At 41.6% G+C, this 16758-nt stretch overlaps 1 protein-coding gene across 1 annotated transcript in view; it reads right to left on the bottom strand.

The window, feature by feature from the left end:
- Positions 1-2393: 2393 nt before the first annotated feature.
- LOC130541929 (IQ domain-containing protein H-like) overlaps positions 2394-16758 on the bottom strand; it is a 37977-nt gene continuing 23612 nt past the window's right edge. The window contains exons 5-6 of the mRNA XM_057303599.1: positions 6092-6208; positions 2394-2591 (exon numbers count right to left, since the gene is read on the bottom strand). Coding sequence (XP_057159582.1) covers positions 2394-2591; positions 6092-6208 — 315 coding nt within the window. The remainder of the gene's footprint in view (positions 2592-6091; positions 6209-16758) is intronic.

Below are 16758 nucleotides of genomic sequence, written 5' to 3'. Positions count from 1 at the left end.
CATTGACTATTACGCTGCCAAACGTGAGCTCCAGAGAACTCACCTGGCTTTGACTGCACGGTGGCACACATGTGTTGTAATGCTTACACCAGTAGAATGCTTAGTAGGGGCTAGGAACTACTTTAAGAACTTGACATGTATTTGCTGACTTAACCTTCACTTATTTGTGTGATTATTATAGGAGTATATATGAGCAGATCTGAATTTCAGATCTCGTACAAAGATACACCCCATATAATAAAAAAGCCTTCCTAAGGAATTCAAATGTGTGTGTGTGCGTGCATGCCCACACACTCACAGAATTAACCTGACAGCACTAACTAACCCATTGATGATATCTAGTATGTACGAAAATTTGGTACCTAACTTAAGTATGTCTGTGTTTTCTTTATTACACTTTAAAATGGTTCAAATATTTATCAAAAAATTAAATATGAATTAAATGCTTGCAGTCTCCCTGAAACTCACTGGCGTTCTCCATAACAATTTGAAAACGAGAGCATTAAGCCTTATTACTCATTTATACTGGAGGGTGAAAGGAGCCAAATCAGATCCTTCCCCGGGAGCACAGGTGTGAAGAAGGGGAAGGAAGTATGCGATTTCTAATATTAGCTCATTTCCCCCAAAGCCGGGAACCTTATGAGGTACCTATTATGTGCCAGCAATGTTATATTACCTATAATTTCCAGAACCCCCTTGCCTAATGGGCACCACTGTCCTGACTCTGCAGAAGAGGAAACTGAGGACTTGAGATTGCATTTGCTTGCCTGGAGTTGCATAACTGGAAAATGGCAGATAGGACCCAAACTGAGCCACTCAACCCCACACCCTTATCCCCACACCAGACTGCCTCCAACCCAACTTCCCCATTTTATAACCCTGGAAGATGGGAATGAGCGAGGTGGAGTAACTTGCTCTGGGAAACAGCTAGTTGGTGGCAGGGCTGTTGCAGGAATCCAGGAGCGAGGGCGTTTCACTAGGGAGACTCTCTCGGATGGTCTAGTGGGAGGATGCCCTATGCAACCAGGGTGACCGGGGCCAGCAACATCGTTTCTTTACTTCCGGACTCAGCATCAGGTCACGTAGTTTCAATGAGAGATTGGATGTAGGAGGAGACAGACCACTCCTCTTCTGAGCACCTATTATGTGCAAAACACTGCTTGGGGCATTGGAAGGTCTGACAAACAGGCACACTGAAGGGACAGCAAGGTCCCTGCCCTCATATCATCAGTGTGAGAAAGAAGGCATCATCAAAGAAAATATTAAATAGAATCCGTGGGAGCTGTTTCAGTAATATTTTGGTCCTCTCCCTCACCCTCTACAGTAATGCAAGTTTTAAATGACAGTATAAAACTTGGCACAATACAATCCGCGGAAATTGCCACTAGTCACAACTCATATTTTCAGAGCCCTTATTTGTACCAGGACCTTTGCGAAGTGCTTTGAATTCTCTCATTTAAATCTCAGTACGATCCTATGAGATACATTTATTATGGACATTTTACATGTGAAACAATGCAGGCTGTTTCTGGGAGGTCCCTCCTCCAGCAAGATTCACACCACGCGGTCTAGCGGGCCCCAGAATCCCTACGCTGAGAGCGTACGAGTGCTTGCAGTTTGCATAGGGTTGATGGGTCTGGGAAGGCGTGCGGCATCTCAGCACAGAAACTCGGGAAACACACGTTCTCAGGAAGTTTCGGAACCCCCTACCGCTGGATTTTTTGTGAATAGTACCTGATGAGGGCATAGCCTCTAATAGCCTCTTCCCGCTCCCAGAGTCCTATTGGGCTTTTGTGAGAGAGCCCGAACACAGCCAATGACAACTGTCTCATCACTTTCTTCAGCTTTTCCAGGACTCAAAACCCAGGTGGAACTAAAGTTGTAAATAGCAGCCACTTACAAAGGTGATACATCACCCCTTCCGCCACCACCACTGCGGCCGCCACCACCACTGCCATATTGGGGGAGTACATGTGAGGAATCAGGAGGAACACGACAGAAGTGGGGATGCTGTCTGTGTGTTGCCATCACAGTGCTTGGGTACTGACTGTGTGTCATAAATAGGATATGGCATTTCTGAACGTCTTTAAAGCTATTTTCCTTTTGTTCCACTAATTTAATTTACCAAATGCTCCTGGGAAAGGGGAGGGGGGCCAAGATGCTGACTCCACGTTTCCTGAAAAAAATCCACATTTTCTTTTTAAACGGCTCTCAACGAAATTCCATCTGATTGCTGGCCGACTCTCCCTCTGTCAAAATTCTGACCCGGCAGGTGTGAGAAAGAATAGATGCGGAACTTGAGTGAATACCCACATCTGTTTTTGGAAAAAAGGAACAGAAGCAGCACAGAAGGAAGTAAAAGAGATAATTGCTGGCTCGAACTACAATACATTTTACTTGTGGGCAGAGGGCCAGCTTGCAGCCGGCAGAATAGGCAGGCCCATCTTATTGGAATTCAGGGGTGGGCCTCCGTGCCTGTCCGGAGACAGCTGTAAACCAGCAGCCCATAGCATCGCAATCAGGCACCGAGTTTTGTCAAGGAATGCTGATATGTACAGAAGCCGCGTTGTCGGTTTCAACTGCACCCCTGCCTAGTGAAATGACAGTCAATCTCTGATTCCAGATGACAAGAACTGGAGAAAAACTTAAAACAAATGGCGACCTTTCAAAAGATTAATTTGTTTACCAACAAAATGTTCCCTCTTTGTCATCCGAGATGGGGGTGACCTTCACTTTCCCATATCTAGGCTGAAAGGATGCTGACTCTAGTCATCTGTTAACTCCGTCTCAGCAATTATTCCCTTTTTTATTTTTAGTGACAAGAAGGGTTTATTAATTCACTCTGCTTCTTGTTATGGTTTATAAATGCAACAAGCTCATTCTGAATTACTGCAGTGTAACATCAATTTGTTTAAATCTAATTCTGCTACCATTGCCAAATTACGTCGTGACTGTAATTGTGGCCATATGCATGGGCTTCAAACACAATCATGTTTTGAAATCGTCCTTCTTTCTCCCCCGCCCCCCCCCATGCCCCACCCTCCCCCTTTCTTCTGGTGCTGCTTCTAATCATTTGACACGAACACAATTGCCTCACTTTTCATTACTTTATCATTTCAGAAATGAATGTACTTTCACGAGCGAGATTACTCTGTACACCCCAAGTGAAACAGTAAAGAATGAAACCATGATTTGTGAAGTGTGGTTGCTACCCAACTAAGTTAGTGAAAAACACCGCATAACGTATGACTCATAAAATCGAGAAATCATAATAGTATTAAATTCAACCTCATGAATAAATAAAAGATTCTAAGTTTACATTGCATTATATATTTATTTATTTGGAAAGTGGGACCAAAGGACTGGTATAATTCTACAGCGACTCATAGGTTGCCAACAAGAAAAATGGTTTTATGATTCTTTTCTAGGTCATAACAGTTATAATCAGAGTTATTTGTGCAGCGATTCAAAGCAATGTTTTGTTTGGCTATTTTGTTATGCATTCATAATTGTTCTTTTAAAATTCATGCTAACAGATACATGTTTCAAGCCTCGTAAGAAACCCTTTTTATTTAAGCGAAACAAATCAAAGTCAAATTTTCTGTAGATCTTTGAACGCGCTGCATCAGGAAGTCTAACTGGAATGTCAGTGAGGAAGTGTGAGGCTGATGTCTCGGAGATTTCTTGTCTCCCCGTGCCTGTGGGGCTCTGCTCTAAAACCTGTTAGAAGGTTGGTGGTGGTGGTGGTGGTGGTGTATAATTTGGCAGATTTAAGATATTGGGAAAACTCATTAGTGAGTTTCACTTTTAGTACTTTTTTGTAAATTGATTTTACATATAGTTACAGGATATAAAATTCTGAAGCCGTGTGTGTGTGTGTGTGTGTGTGTGTGTGTGTGTGTGTGTCTGGGGTATATGTGCTTTCATATACCAGCCCCTTATGATTAGGAAGAATATACCTCTTCGTAAAATGGAGAAAATACCAGTTTCTAGGAACTAATCATGTAAATAAGCTACATATTCAAATTTGCTCTGTCAAAAATGTCGAAGATTATTTACAGGCTTTTGACAAGCTGTGCAAGTTTCATAAGAAGGAAGGAAACACATGGCCCTCGGCAGCCAAATCATAATCCCCTTTGAGTGTTTAGAGTAGTTCTAAAAAGCGATTAGCCTTGATGCTGCTTTTCTAATTAACTATACACCACGACACTAGACACGTTGCTGCAGTGTGGGGAAGTGCTTTCAGAAACATTTTTATAAGTGGTAAATCACAACTGTATCTGTTCCCTAATGCTCTACACGATTGTTTAAAACCGATACCCGAATATTTCTCGAACGGGACTTTTGGCACAGTGTCTCCGTTTTATAAATCCAGAATGAAAATAACGATTTTCTGTTACTACCATCATATATACATTTGCAACGTGAAATGCCAGGATCAACTATTTTGATTGAAATGCTAACATCAGCTTGAGCAAAATGTATATAATGTGCATACATTTTAAAGTGCTCTGGTGTAGATTTCCATGGAGTCAAGTGTAATGGGGAAAAAAAGGATCTTGAATACAATAAATGAGTGTATATTCTCTCCATATCATGCAAGGCCAAGTGCTCTCCCAAACTCTCTGTGTTCAAAGTACATGGGCACGATAACCAAAGCACTCATCGTCTTGGGAATTAGGAAAATATAACAAATGACTAAGGTTCTGCCCCAGATTTTGCATATAACTTGGAATTCCTATTTATGTCTGAATCTTGGCTCCCATTCATTAAAGCCAAGCATAATCCTCTCTAAGTCTAGAGGAGTGCCTTTTAAAACTTCGATACTCATCAGGAAAAGTTTGCTGGAAATGCAGCAGTTGCCTTGGGCTAGAAAGCCCCAGCACTCCACCAGCTAAGCCAATATTAATTCTAGATTGAAGGGGGAAACCAACAACAACAAAAGAGAAATCTGCTTCTGTCTGTGCAGCCAAAGAAATAATATTTTTATTTCAAGGGCTTTGGGCTCATGGGAAGCAGATAAAAACCCTTTCACATTATTCACAGTGACATTTTAAATAAAGTTTCAGCAGGAATAAAAATATCTAACTTTCTGGTTATTTCTTAGGCTATGGAAGTATGTCTATGATAAAGTGCACTTAAGCCAAACCTGTTAGAATAACATAAAGCACATAGAAAGAAAGTAAAAAATATATGTCCGGGTTACATGAATGAACTAGGCAGATGAAAATGTCTGTGTAGGAAATTTAGAAGATTAATCCAAGAGACTCTTCTGGTTAGAAATGGTTTCGCAATTTAATTCTAAAATTCATCTTGCTTTTTTAGTTTTGACTTCCCCAAAGCATACATGTAAGAGCTTTTGAGGGAAAGGCAAGGTTAAAAATGTATTTACAAACGTAGAGGTGTCGCCTCAGTGATTGTTTTTCGTATTAGAAATACTCGCAAGTCAAATAATTTCTCGATTAAAATGAAGCACTCGTTTTACATCTCCTTAGAAAACCGCACAACACAGAAAGGACAGTCCTTGCTTTGGGACACTGAGCAGCCAGTCAGTGACACACACAGGCGTGGATGCTGAGGTCACTTAATGCCAATCTGCATTTAACCATTCTTCCCTCCCATCATCTTGCCGACCTAGAGAATGATTCCCTGCTTGCTTCAGATTTAGAATAATATTCTTAAATTTTGTGTACTGGAAGATCACATGCGTTGAAGCCAATTACGATGCTGCTGCTTGCTTTTGATTTTTCTAGCGGTAAGCCTACTATCAAATAAAATATTTAAAATTTCTCTCTTCGTTCTTGTTGTTGTTACATTATTTCATCCTTGTTTAAATTATGGTACCAGATGATTTAAGAACATCAGATACAACAGAAATTTGGACGAGCTACAAATAGATCTTTTAAAAATAGGTTTACATGTTTTTAATCCTTCATTATTATAAACAGAATGAAAGCCACTCCGTTTCATCTCCCCAAAATTCTAAGGATCAAAACCTTTACTTAAAAATTTACATTGTATCTTACGAAATATATGACTTTTGATTCTTAAAAAAAAAATTAGGAGCCCATTAAAACAAGTCGTTACTTACACATGCTTTTCTCTGATTAATATATGGCAAACCGATTCCATAGTTCGCATTTACAGCAGCTCTGTGGTGGATGTTTTCTGGATCCTGCATGATTTTTACGTTCAACCCAATCTTTCGCTGAAACAAAGAAACAATGAAACTTTCATGCCGAATGAACCAAAATGCTTACTAACATTTTATATCCTCAAAGGAGTGTGAAGTTCTTTGAAAATAATTATTTTAATGTAATTCTTATGGCAAAAAAATTATATATATATTTGGTTTTATTTAGGCTGCTAATTGGTCTCTTTGATTCACAGAAAAGGAATTTTCTGTAGATTTTTCTCCATGTATCCTATTGCTCGTACAAATATATCCTAGGACACCATTCATTTGCTCCAAAATCATAGCAGAAGCCAAGCAAGGTGGACAAAGGACCAGAATACCTGGTGTCGATTTATTTTTCGCTTTCGAGGTCAAGGATTTTGCCAATGAAATCTATACTACAAACACACAGGTAGAGGGCTCCCTCGGTCTGTTAATGTGGCCATTTTCCTCACGGGACATTTACAGGTACATCTCACTTTGGACTTGGTGAATTTACCACAACACATTTATTTACTCCTTCACAGAGATTTTGCTGTCTATAGGAAAAACGTGTGCTATCATTAGAAAAAAACATAAAAGCCTGTCGTTCGAACCACGTGTCCCTCATGTTAAAGACTTCAAATTGGTGACTGCTGAGATGCCCGACCGTAAACACCAGAGAAGGCACCGTGATGGTGGCAAAGGGGAGAGAGCTAGCTAGGTTCCCGTCTTGCCCTCCCCGGGACTGCCTGCGTGTGACCTCGGGTAAGTCACTTTCCTCCTTTGGAAGTCCGTTTCTTTACTGGCAGAACAGAGCAATTAGACTTGAGGGTCTCTTGAGGAACTATTCACGCCACCCCCACCCTCCAAACCCTCCACCTTCCCTCACCCCACACCCTCCCCTGCTTTGGCGTCCTACGATTTGATGTTAAAAGGTAAGTTTCTGAGGTCTTATGACTTTATTGTGATACAATTTGCATACTATAAAATTCACACCTTTACAAGTATGGAAGCCAGTGGTTTTTAGCATATTCATGAAGTTGTGCAGCCGTCACCCCTAATTTCAGAACATTTTCATCCCCTCAAAAAGAAACTTCACACCCATGAACAATCACTCCCCATTTGCTCCTCCTTCCAGCCCCTGGCAACTACTGGTCTGCTTTCTGTCTCTTAGATGTGCCCATGCTGGGTATTTTGTATAAATGGAATCCTAAAATACAAAGGAGGTGACGTGAGCAATTTAAAAAAATCTTCCTTTCAACTGAGTGTCTTAGTTCTGGGGGTGATCTGGTGCAATTGTTAGAATGGTCGTAGACACCCGGAAGATCAGTTCGTGATCCAGCTAAATGTTTCTTTGGTCATCAGCATTCATAAATGGGGCTGTGCCTAAGGTCAAAGTGACGGGGGAGCCTACAAAAATACCTATGGGTTGTATGCTGTCCAGATAAGTTATTTCTTAACACAGGCTCCAAACCTCCCTTTTGTGTTGTTTTTTTAATAGCAGTTTTTAAGCTAAATCTCTAAATAATGGCACTCAGCTGTCCACTTTATTTAACCCATGCAGGGATACAGGCTGCAAAGAGAGCATATCTATTTCCTTCTCCTGGAAGTACGTGGCGTTGCAAAAGCAACATCGTGCCTAATTATAAATGGCTTTCCTTCTGTGGGGAACCCACACTCACAGTACCACTCCGGGGCTTTTGCGTGGAAGCTGAGTGTCTCTTTTATTGAAATTAATACCTGAACATAATTTTTTCCTTCTTAATTAAACTTTCAGAATAATTTCCATCCTACCAAGGATTAGGAAATTGCTAATATGTATTATATTGACTGGATGTGGTTTCTGTGATTAGAGTGTTTTTTTAAAGGTGAACCCTGGATACAACTGATGGTAATAGCTTCATCTATCATGTCTAAGGTTTGTTAGAACTTTTTAATTCTGGAATCATTGGCTTGGTGGACCATAGCAGTTTTCTTAGTTTTATCATGCTCCATCAACTTTGTGTGGCTAGGGTATGGGGGTAGGGAGGAAATTATCAAATACAGAATCATTGTTAAAAGTGGCATCAAAATCCAGTTCTCTGCTCATTGTTACATTTCTGTGGCACTGGACATAGATCTTTATGGACAGGAATCGGAATGTAAATAGAAATCCCAAAGAAATGACAGGTTGTAGTATCAATTATGTATTAGCTGGCTTCTAGAAGCAATGAGAGAGGTCCTTTAAAATGATTAATATTCTAATATTTACTAGTTCAGCACCGAAACATGTGTATGCCAAAATAATAACACAAGATTAAATTTCCCTTTTAAAAACATATAAAAGAGACTACCTTTAAATAATATTAATGTATCAAATGGTTTTGCTGTAAATCACTACCAAATACACCCATAGCCTAAATTTGTTTCACAAACCACCTACAGAACTATATGGGAAATACTTAAAAGCATCAGCTGCGCTATCAGACCCAATAATGAGATCTTTTCAAGAAAAACAGTTATCAATTTAAAAAAGAAAAACAAAATTAATCATTCCATTAAGCAGGAGAGAAAGCCCTGGAAGATAATTTGTATCAACAGTAAGATAAATACCAAATAAATTTTCAGAAATTTTTCTTGAATTGATCAAGAAAAGGCAGCAATCTATTTAATCTATCTTGAGTCACTAACAATCCAAACTTTGAGTTCTCTCCTTTTGACAGTAATTACAAGCAGATACATCAAACGTGACTCTCATTTAGACTTTGGTTTGTAAGAACAAAGTTATTATCCGAGCCAATTACTGTTTTACCTACATGGCTGCACAGAAGTAGGGAGTTCAATTTTCATCTCATCAGTGATTTTGTGGTATTTATTTTATTACTATGCCCACAAAGCTATCTAAGAAGGAAATAGCTTATGCTATTAAAACGAGAGTTTGAACATAAGGGGCTAAGGTTTTTCTTTCGAAGAAGTTCTGAATTAAAAACACTAGGCAGCGTGTAATACCAGCTCCCCAGACATGGGCAGACCATAAAATGACCTACATCTGAGCAGTAGATCTCACACAGAGTAATCATAATCGAAATGCTTCACAAACTAAGTTGAGACGAGCTATTTACTAAGTTACAGTATTATCAGCATAACCTTATTCTCCACAGTGTTTGCCCCAAGTAATGCCTTCTAAAGTGTATATTGCTTAATATCATATTCCCACTGGTTAAAGACCTCTGCTGTTTACTCTTAAAACGAGAAAAAAAAAAGGGGGGGGAGGGAAGAATCCAGTCACCTTTAACGCTCTGATTCTTTCAACCATTATTATATTTAATGGAAAGAACAATAGACCTCAAGTCGTGGTTCAAGCCCTGTGATCTAGAGTTCTCATTTGTAAAGCTGGGTAATAATACCTACCTTCCCAGGGTTGTTTGTGAGGGAAATGACTAATGTACGGTAAGTATCTTGCAATGATAAAGTGCTACTCAGGAGCCTTCTGGCCAAAACATAATGACCGTAATGGATTGAAACACTTCAAATATGCAAAAACCCGCGAGTTCTGAATGTTTTCCCCTCTCGCAAAAAAACCTACATGATAAAATTGATACATTAATTTGAAAGTAGATAAAGGAAAAGAATCGAGCATTTATCCTTTTCCTGAAAAATCTATTTTTCAGATGCACCAAAGAGTCAGTAAGGGGCAGTTCTTCATAGAAGCCAAAAAATGCAGAAGGAAGGGAGGAATTATAAAATCACTGCTTTGCGATCCCTGAAGAACTAATGTATTTAAGGAAACATCAGGGGTCGGTCAGACCATTCGGGGAATTTTGTAAAGGGTAGATTGAGCCAGTAATACTCAGACCCACTGATCTTTAGAGGACAAAAAGAAATTGCTCCCGATATCCTATAAGAGGAAGTACACAGCACCACCTATGACATATTTTGGCCAAAAAGATGTTACCTGAATCTGGTCAAGCTTCTAGATAAAACCACTAGTTCACAAGAAATACTAGGGACGGAGGAAAACATAAAATGACACTGTGAGATTGCCATCAGCCAAATTCAAACAGTGAGGAAAAACCTATCTGACCCATGGCCTGGTTTCTTCGGCCAATAAGTGGCATTGTTTTAAATGAGGGGAAAATGCTGTAGATAAAATGAGATGCAAATGCACTGTGTGGACCTTGTTTACACCCTGATTCAAACATTAGAACAACAACTTTAAGATAATTGGGGGAAACGGAGCAGCACCTGGGAATTCTATAGTTATTAATGCATTGTTAACTAGGTTAGATGTGATAATACTTTTTTTTTTTTTTTTAAGTCCTTATCTGAAGCGCTTAAGGGTAGAATGATCTGATGTCAGGGATTTGCACCAAAAAATGTGGAGGGAAGAGATGAGAGAAGAATTGTAAAATTATGGTAACTGTTCAAGCTGGATATTGCTTACATGGATTTCCGTCTGTATTTTCAAAACAATTTCTTTAGTAAAAAGTCCTATTTAAAACTAAAGGATGGGGCGCCTGGGTGGCTCAGTCATTAAGCGTCTGCCTTCGGCTCAGGGCGTGATCCCGGCGTTATGGGATCGAGCCCCACATCAGGCTCCTCCGCTGGGAGCCTGCTTCTTCCTCTCCCACTCCCCCGCCTGTATTCCCTCTCTCGCTGGCTGTCTCTATCTCTGTCGAATAAATAAATAAAATCTTTAAAACTAAAGGGTGACTCTAAGCTAACTAGTAGCTGTTCTGTTATAGTTCTTACTCGAGCGCTCTGTGCTCTGGGGCAGCCCTCCTACCTCCCTGCCGGGGCTGGAGGGACTGACAGTAACAGCACCACTTAACCCCAGGCTGCTTCGAGATTGCCCGGCTGCTGCCTAACTGCCTCAGGTTCACCAAACCTTAAGACTTAACTACTTCTAGTCAGATGCGCCCCTCCTGTTTTCTGATACCTGTAGGAGTTGAACTGTAGACTACGAGAAACGTTGGAGGAGGGGCTGGCATGTCTGCAGTTCTGTTTTGAGTCAGGCAGCATAATAGGTGGGTACTGTCCTGATCCAATGGCTTTAGTCCTTAAAAGGACGCGAGAGGGGGTGCCTGGGTGGCTCAGTGAGTTAAGCATCTGACTCTTGATTTCAACCCAAGTTCTGATGTTGGGGTCCTGGGATCGAGCCCTACGTTGGGCTCTGTGCTCAGTGTGGAGTCTGTTTGTCCCTCTCCCTCTGCTCCTCCCCCTGCTTTCTCTCTCTCTCTTTCTCTCTCTCTTTCTCTCTCAAATAAAATCTTTTTTAAAAAAAAGGACAAGAGGGATTATGTGATATTAATACTTTACCAATGAGGATAATTGGTTGAGAGACTTCTCAAAGTCAGACAATCCCAAGTGAGGAGACAGGATTTGATTTATGTCTCTGACGTCAAAGCCTCTTTCCATCATAGCCTGCTGCCACATTATAAAGAAATGTTAGTTGATACGTTCTTGACGCAACTTCCTATCTGTCTCTTGGATCCTTTACTCTCGCTCTAATCCTCCCAGGCACTGCGTTGGTCCAGGCCCTCCTTGGTTATCACGTAGACCTCTGTAATGGCTGTTATGTGGTCTCCTTACTGTGAATCCATCTTCTGCATAATCTCTAGAAAGACTGAACCTCTGATCACTAATTAAGATATGTCTCTTACCTCTTTAAGATCCCCTAATAGTTTCCCGTAGGGTGGTATGATCTGGCTCCTTCCTACCTTCCACCCGCCTCTTCTCCATGCCCTCTGACTGCTCAGTGACCAGCCAGCATGTCTCCGCATACAACTTGTTCTCTCCACCTCTGTGAGCATTCTGTCCCCTCTTCTGGGAATGTCTTCTTCTCCCCTCTTCAGTGTCTTCTGGGCACACTTTTACTCTCAAACTTGTGCTCAGACCAGGAGTAACATCCCCTGGGAGACCTCCCCTAATCTCCGTCTCTCTCTACTCCCAACAAAAGTCATTCATTGATTCATTCATCCAACATTTATTAAGAGCCTGCTAGGTGTTGGTGAACAAGAAAAAGTCCCTGTCCACGTGGACCTGACGTTCTCGAAGGAATGTGAGGAATCAGTTAATAACCATGTGAGCAGATGTAGAATTAATTTCGGATTGCCATAAGTGGCATAGAGAATAATGGGAGGCTTCCTTGGATATGGTGATCAAGGACAGCCTCTCTGAGGAGATGACAGTTATATTGTGACCTGAGTGAAAAAACTAAGCTAGTCATGCAAAGAGCTGGGGATGGTTGAGGAGTGAGAAATGGATGGGTAATGTAAAGGGATAAGTGCAAAAGCAGAGGCCTTAAGAGACTGAGCTTGACAGGGGGAGGGACACTTCTTCTATGACATATAAATCCAGACATAGAAAAATTAATAAATTTGGTAATGGGAAGGTTAGGACTAAGTTTGTCTATATGTGACTGAAAACTGGAAGAATATTACTTAAATAAGACAGAATTTATTCTTCTCATGTATACGAAGTCCAGAGACCGGCTGTTCAGAGTTGGTCTGGAAGTCCATGAAGTTGCTAGGCGTCAGGCTCCTTCCAGCTCAGCATCCCGGCTATCTCTGATATATGGGCCTCCTCCTCGGGGTCTACGTTTGCTAATAAAGTTCCAGGCATCCCAGCTTCATTCCAGGCAGCAGGATAAATAAAGGGGAAGAAAAGGGCCAAAGAGTGCGAGCCAGCTATCTTTTAAGGAAGTTTCCAGAAAACTGCCCATAATACCTCCCCTTACATTTCATTGGCCAACACTTGGTCCTATGTCTAACTGCAAGGGAGGCTGGGAAATGTAGTCTTTATTGAACAGCTTCGATCTAGCTAAAACTCAGCTGCTCAGGAAAGCCAGCGAGGCCCAGTCCTTTTCCTCTTTCTTTTCTGCCTTTCTCAGACTGTTGCCTTTTGTCCTTATATGCTTGTCACCTCATGGTTGCAAGACAATTGCTACAACTCCAGATGTCATGTCTGTGTTCAAGACAGAAGGAAAGGGGAAAGAGGAGAAGGGATGTGCGGTTGTGACTCTACCCTTTCATCAGGAGAGCAAAAGAGTCCCTAGACCCAGTTCCCAGGAGACTGCTGCCCCAATGAGTCCTGGACAGAACTGGGACACATGGTCCTACTTAGCTGCAAGGAAGGCCCAGAAATGAGGGATCGTCCTCATGGTGTGATACCATTCTGAGCAAAATCATAGTTGTTAGTAATGCAGAAGGGAGGATGGGTATCGGGCAGGGAAGCAACAATTTCTGCCACAAGCACGCAACCTAACCTAGCTAGGGAGGAAGAGGACAATAAGGCAAAAGTGATAAATGGTGAAATAATGAGAGGTCAGGGAAGGTCCTTAGAGTGTTGAAGAATTCTTGCAAGAACATGCTATGTGAGCTGGCAGACTAGGACACAGAGGTCAGAGACAACTGTACTTGAAACAGATTTGAGAGATGATGCACTTACGGGTTATAACAAAGCCCAGGCATTCGGCATACCACCATCTCCCTCCAAAACCCTACCAGAGCATTTTTTCTAATCCTCTACGATAGCACTCCTCATACCACAGAACACCTGTCTATAGACTCTGAGCTTCCTACAGAGATACGTGTGTCTACCACCTAGCACGTAGTACCATTAAAATTAAAATATTTGCAGAAATAGCTTACCAGTGGTGAAAGGCATTTTTTTTAAGTTATACTATGTTTGTGTTATCATTACCGTATGCCACAGTGACACAGACATCAGGGGACAAAGGTGTGTGCCAAAGGTGACATTCTGCCCAATTTTTATGGCACATGGGCCAATTGCTAATTCTATGGCCTCCCTCCCTTTGCTACAAGTTATCCTCATGAGCTGGTGGCCAGGGAATGAGGGCTCTCCTGTGTGCCCAGAAGTTCACATTTCCTGGTAAGCCATGGAGCAAGGCATGAGAAATTTGGAATGTCACCTTTGAAATGTTGAACCATGGGATACCATATAATAAAATTTGGGCAGTCTTTGCACTTGTAATAAGTAAACTTATGTTTCTGGAGAAGGTGCCATGAGTCATAAATACGTAGCTAATCACATCTTGCCATAGAAACAATAGTCCTAGAAGATAGAGTCCTAAGGGCCTATTCTTGATGCCTGTTTTTGGTAGAAATAGCCCCAAATACCACATTTAATCATCTGTCCCATTAGCTATAGCTTTTGTACATTGTAAAGTATACACCTCTTTAAAATGTATGTGTAAACCAACTGAATAGTAACCAGTGACAGTACAACGGTATTGCATATGTTGGAGTATCCTCATGTATTATAAATAATTCTAATGTGGCTTCATAATTGCTATATTAGCATTACTGCTACAAATCAGAAAGTGAAAAAGGGGGGCGCCTGGGTGGCACAGCGGTTAAGCGTCTGCCTTCGGCTCAGGGCGTGATCCCGGCGTTATGGGATCGAGCCCCACATCAGGCTCCTCCGCTATGAGCCTGCTTCTTCCTCTCCCACTTCCGCTGCTTGTGTTCCCTCTCTCGCTGGCTGTCTCTCTCTGTCAAATAAATAAATAAAATCTTTAAAAAAAAAAAAAAAAAGAAAGTGAAAAAGGTCACCTTAATCAGGTGCATTGGTTGAGAAGCTTCTCGAGGAAAGTTTGGAGTGACGTATCTGAGGATAATTCTGGGGACAGTCAGGGCCACCTGTGAACCAAATCAGGAGTTTATCCTGCTTTTGGGGGGGGGGGCTCATAAATGTCCCTGTGGTAAACACAGGAAGGGAGCTCAAGTTTTTGTATTTTTTAACAATGGGGAGGAAAAGGCCAGAACTTTGAGGTCAAATATACCTGTGTTTGACTCCCAGTTCTGCTGTCACTTTGCTTTAAATTAGAATCATCTCCCACCTTTCATTTCCTTAACTGTGAAACAGGGATGATAATTTTTTTCCCCCAAATGTTGTGAGGATGAGCTAGGATTTCATCATCGTGGCCCACACAGGCTCCTAAATGGTCCCCCCGCTGCTGCCCTTTCCCTTCTACCTCATAGCAGGAGAAGACTCCGGTGACTTCCCATCTCACTCAGAGAGCTGTCCGAAGTCCTCACAGTGGTCCACGACATCTGGTCCCCTCCCACTCTTCCTACTTCCCTCCCCCTGCATATTCCTCTCCAGCTTCTTTGCTGTTCGTGATGTGGGAAACCAAGGCACAAGAAAAAAACTAAATTTCCTTACTACCTACAGCCCATTGACTAGTCCTTGAGACAGGCAGAGTGACCTTCCTGTAGGAACTCAGCTGCCTCCATGTTGGTACTTTGCTAAGGGCAAAAGGCAATCTTAGCCCAACCCCCAGGATCCTGTAAGTCCACTTTAACATATAAAAATTCCGTTGGAAACTTCCTTTATCTCTGCCCTCCAAGATACATGTTGGCAGTCATCCTCCAAGCATATGGCCCACTGATAGACATCTGAAGGTCTCATGACTAAAGTTTTACTAGACAGTAATAAATGACCTTTCCCTAACAACAGCGAGCCACTCAAGGTCCTGGAAACCTTGCTTCCAAAATCCCTTAAAGACTTACGCTATCCCTAACCCCCTCCCAACTTGAAAATATATAATGGGCCACCCCTTACAATCCCAGTGCAACTCTTTCTGCCCATGGGCGCTGTCCCCTTGCTTTAATAAACCACTTTTTTTGCACTGAAGATGTCTCGAGAATTCCCTCTTGACCGTTTGCTCCAAACCCCAACATTTCCACATCATTTGTACTTCTAATACATGCTGTTTCCTCTGCATGGAGACACCATTCCTCCGAACAGCCAAAGACATTCCCTCACGTCCATCAGATTTCTGCTGAAGTGTCACCTTACAAGGGAGACCATCCAACGCCCCTAGGTTGCTTCCCCAGGTTTCTCTTACCAACTAACATACTATATATTTACTTTGCAAATCTTTTTTGTTGTTGTTTTGTTTTCCTAATGACTGCCCAACCCCAACTAGAATGTAAACTCCATGAGAGCAGAGATTTGGCTGATGTCTGGCACGTATTAAGTACATAATTAAGGTTGCCAAGTATTCATCAGCAGATAATAAGAATTAACACTTGTGTAACACCCATCCACATATGGGGGATTGTTACAAACAGTTACATCTGTTACCTCATCCTTACAGCAGCCTATGAGGTAGGGGCTATCGTTATGCCCATTTTGCAGACGAGGAACTGAGGCACAGACAGAGAGGTTAAGTGACTCGCCAAGGAACAGATAGGGCATGGTGGAGCCAGGATGTGAACCCATACTTCTAACCATGATGTTGTCCTTTCTTGAGAGCCTACTTCGGGCTGGGCACTGATGACAGCAATGAAACGAACAGAGTCTTTCTGCTGTGGACTATTAGAGCCTTAAGAAATAAAATAATCAAATGGAATGAATATATCTTAGCAGATCCAGGTTAGGATAAAGGATCAGTAAAAGTGATTTGAGGATCAATTGGGGAAATTTGAGTATGACCTGAGTGTTATACTCGTGAATTATTGTTCGTTTTTTAGGTGTGATAATGTTATTGTGGGCAGGTCAGAATATGCTCATTTTTAGAGATGCATGTTAAAGCATTGAGGGGTGAGATGTCATTAGGTCTGTATTTTAAAACACTACAATAAAAAGCCATG

The sequence above is a fragment of the Ursus arctos genome, unplaced genomic scaffold, assembly GCF_023065955.2.
Source record: "Ursus arctos isolate Adak ecotype North America unplaced genomic scaffold, UrsArc2.0 scaffold_28, whole genome shotgun sequence".
NCBI lineage: Eukaryota > Metazoa > Chordata > Mammalia > Carnivora > Ursidae > Ursus > Ursus arctos.
The sequence above is the reverse complement of the archived record's forward strand: the minus strand, read 5'-3'. Positions and strand labels throughout refer to the sequence as shown.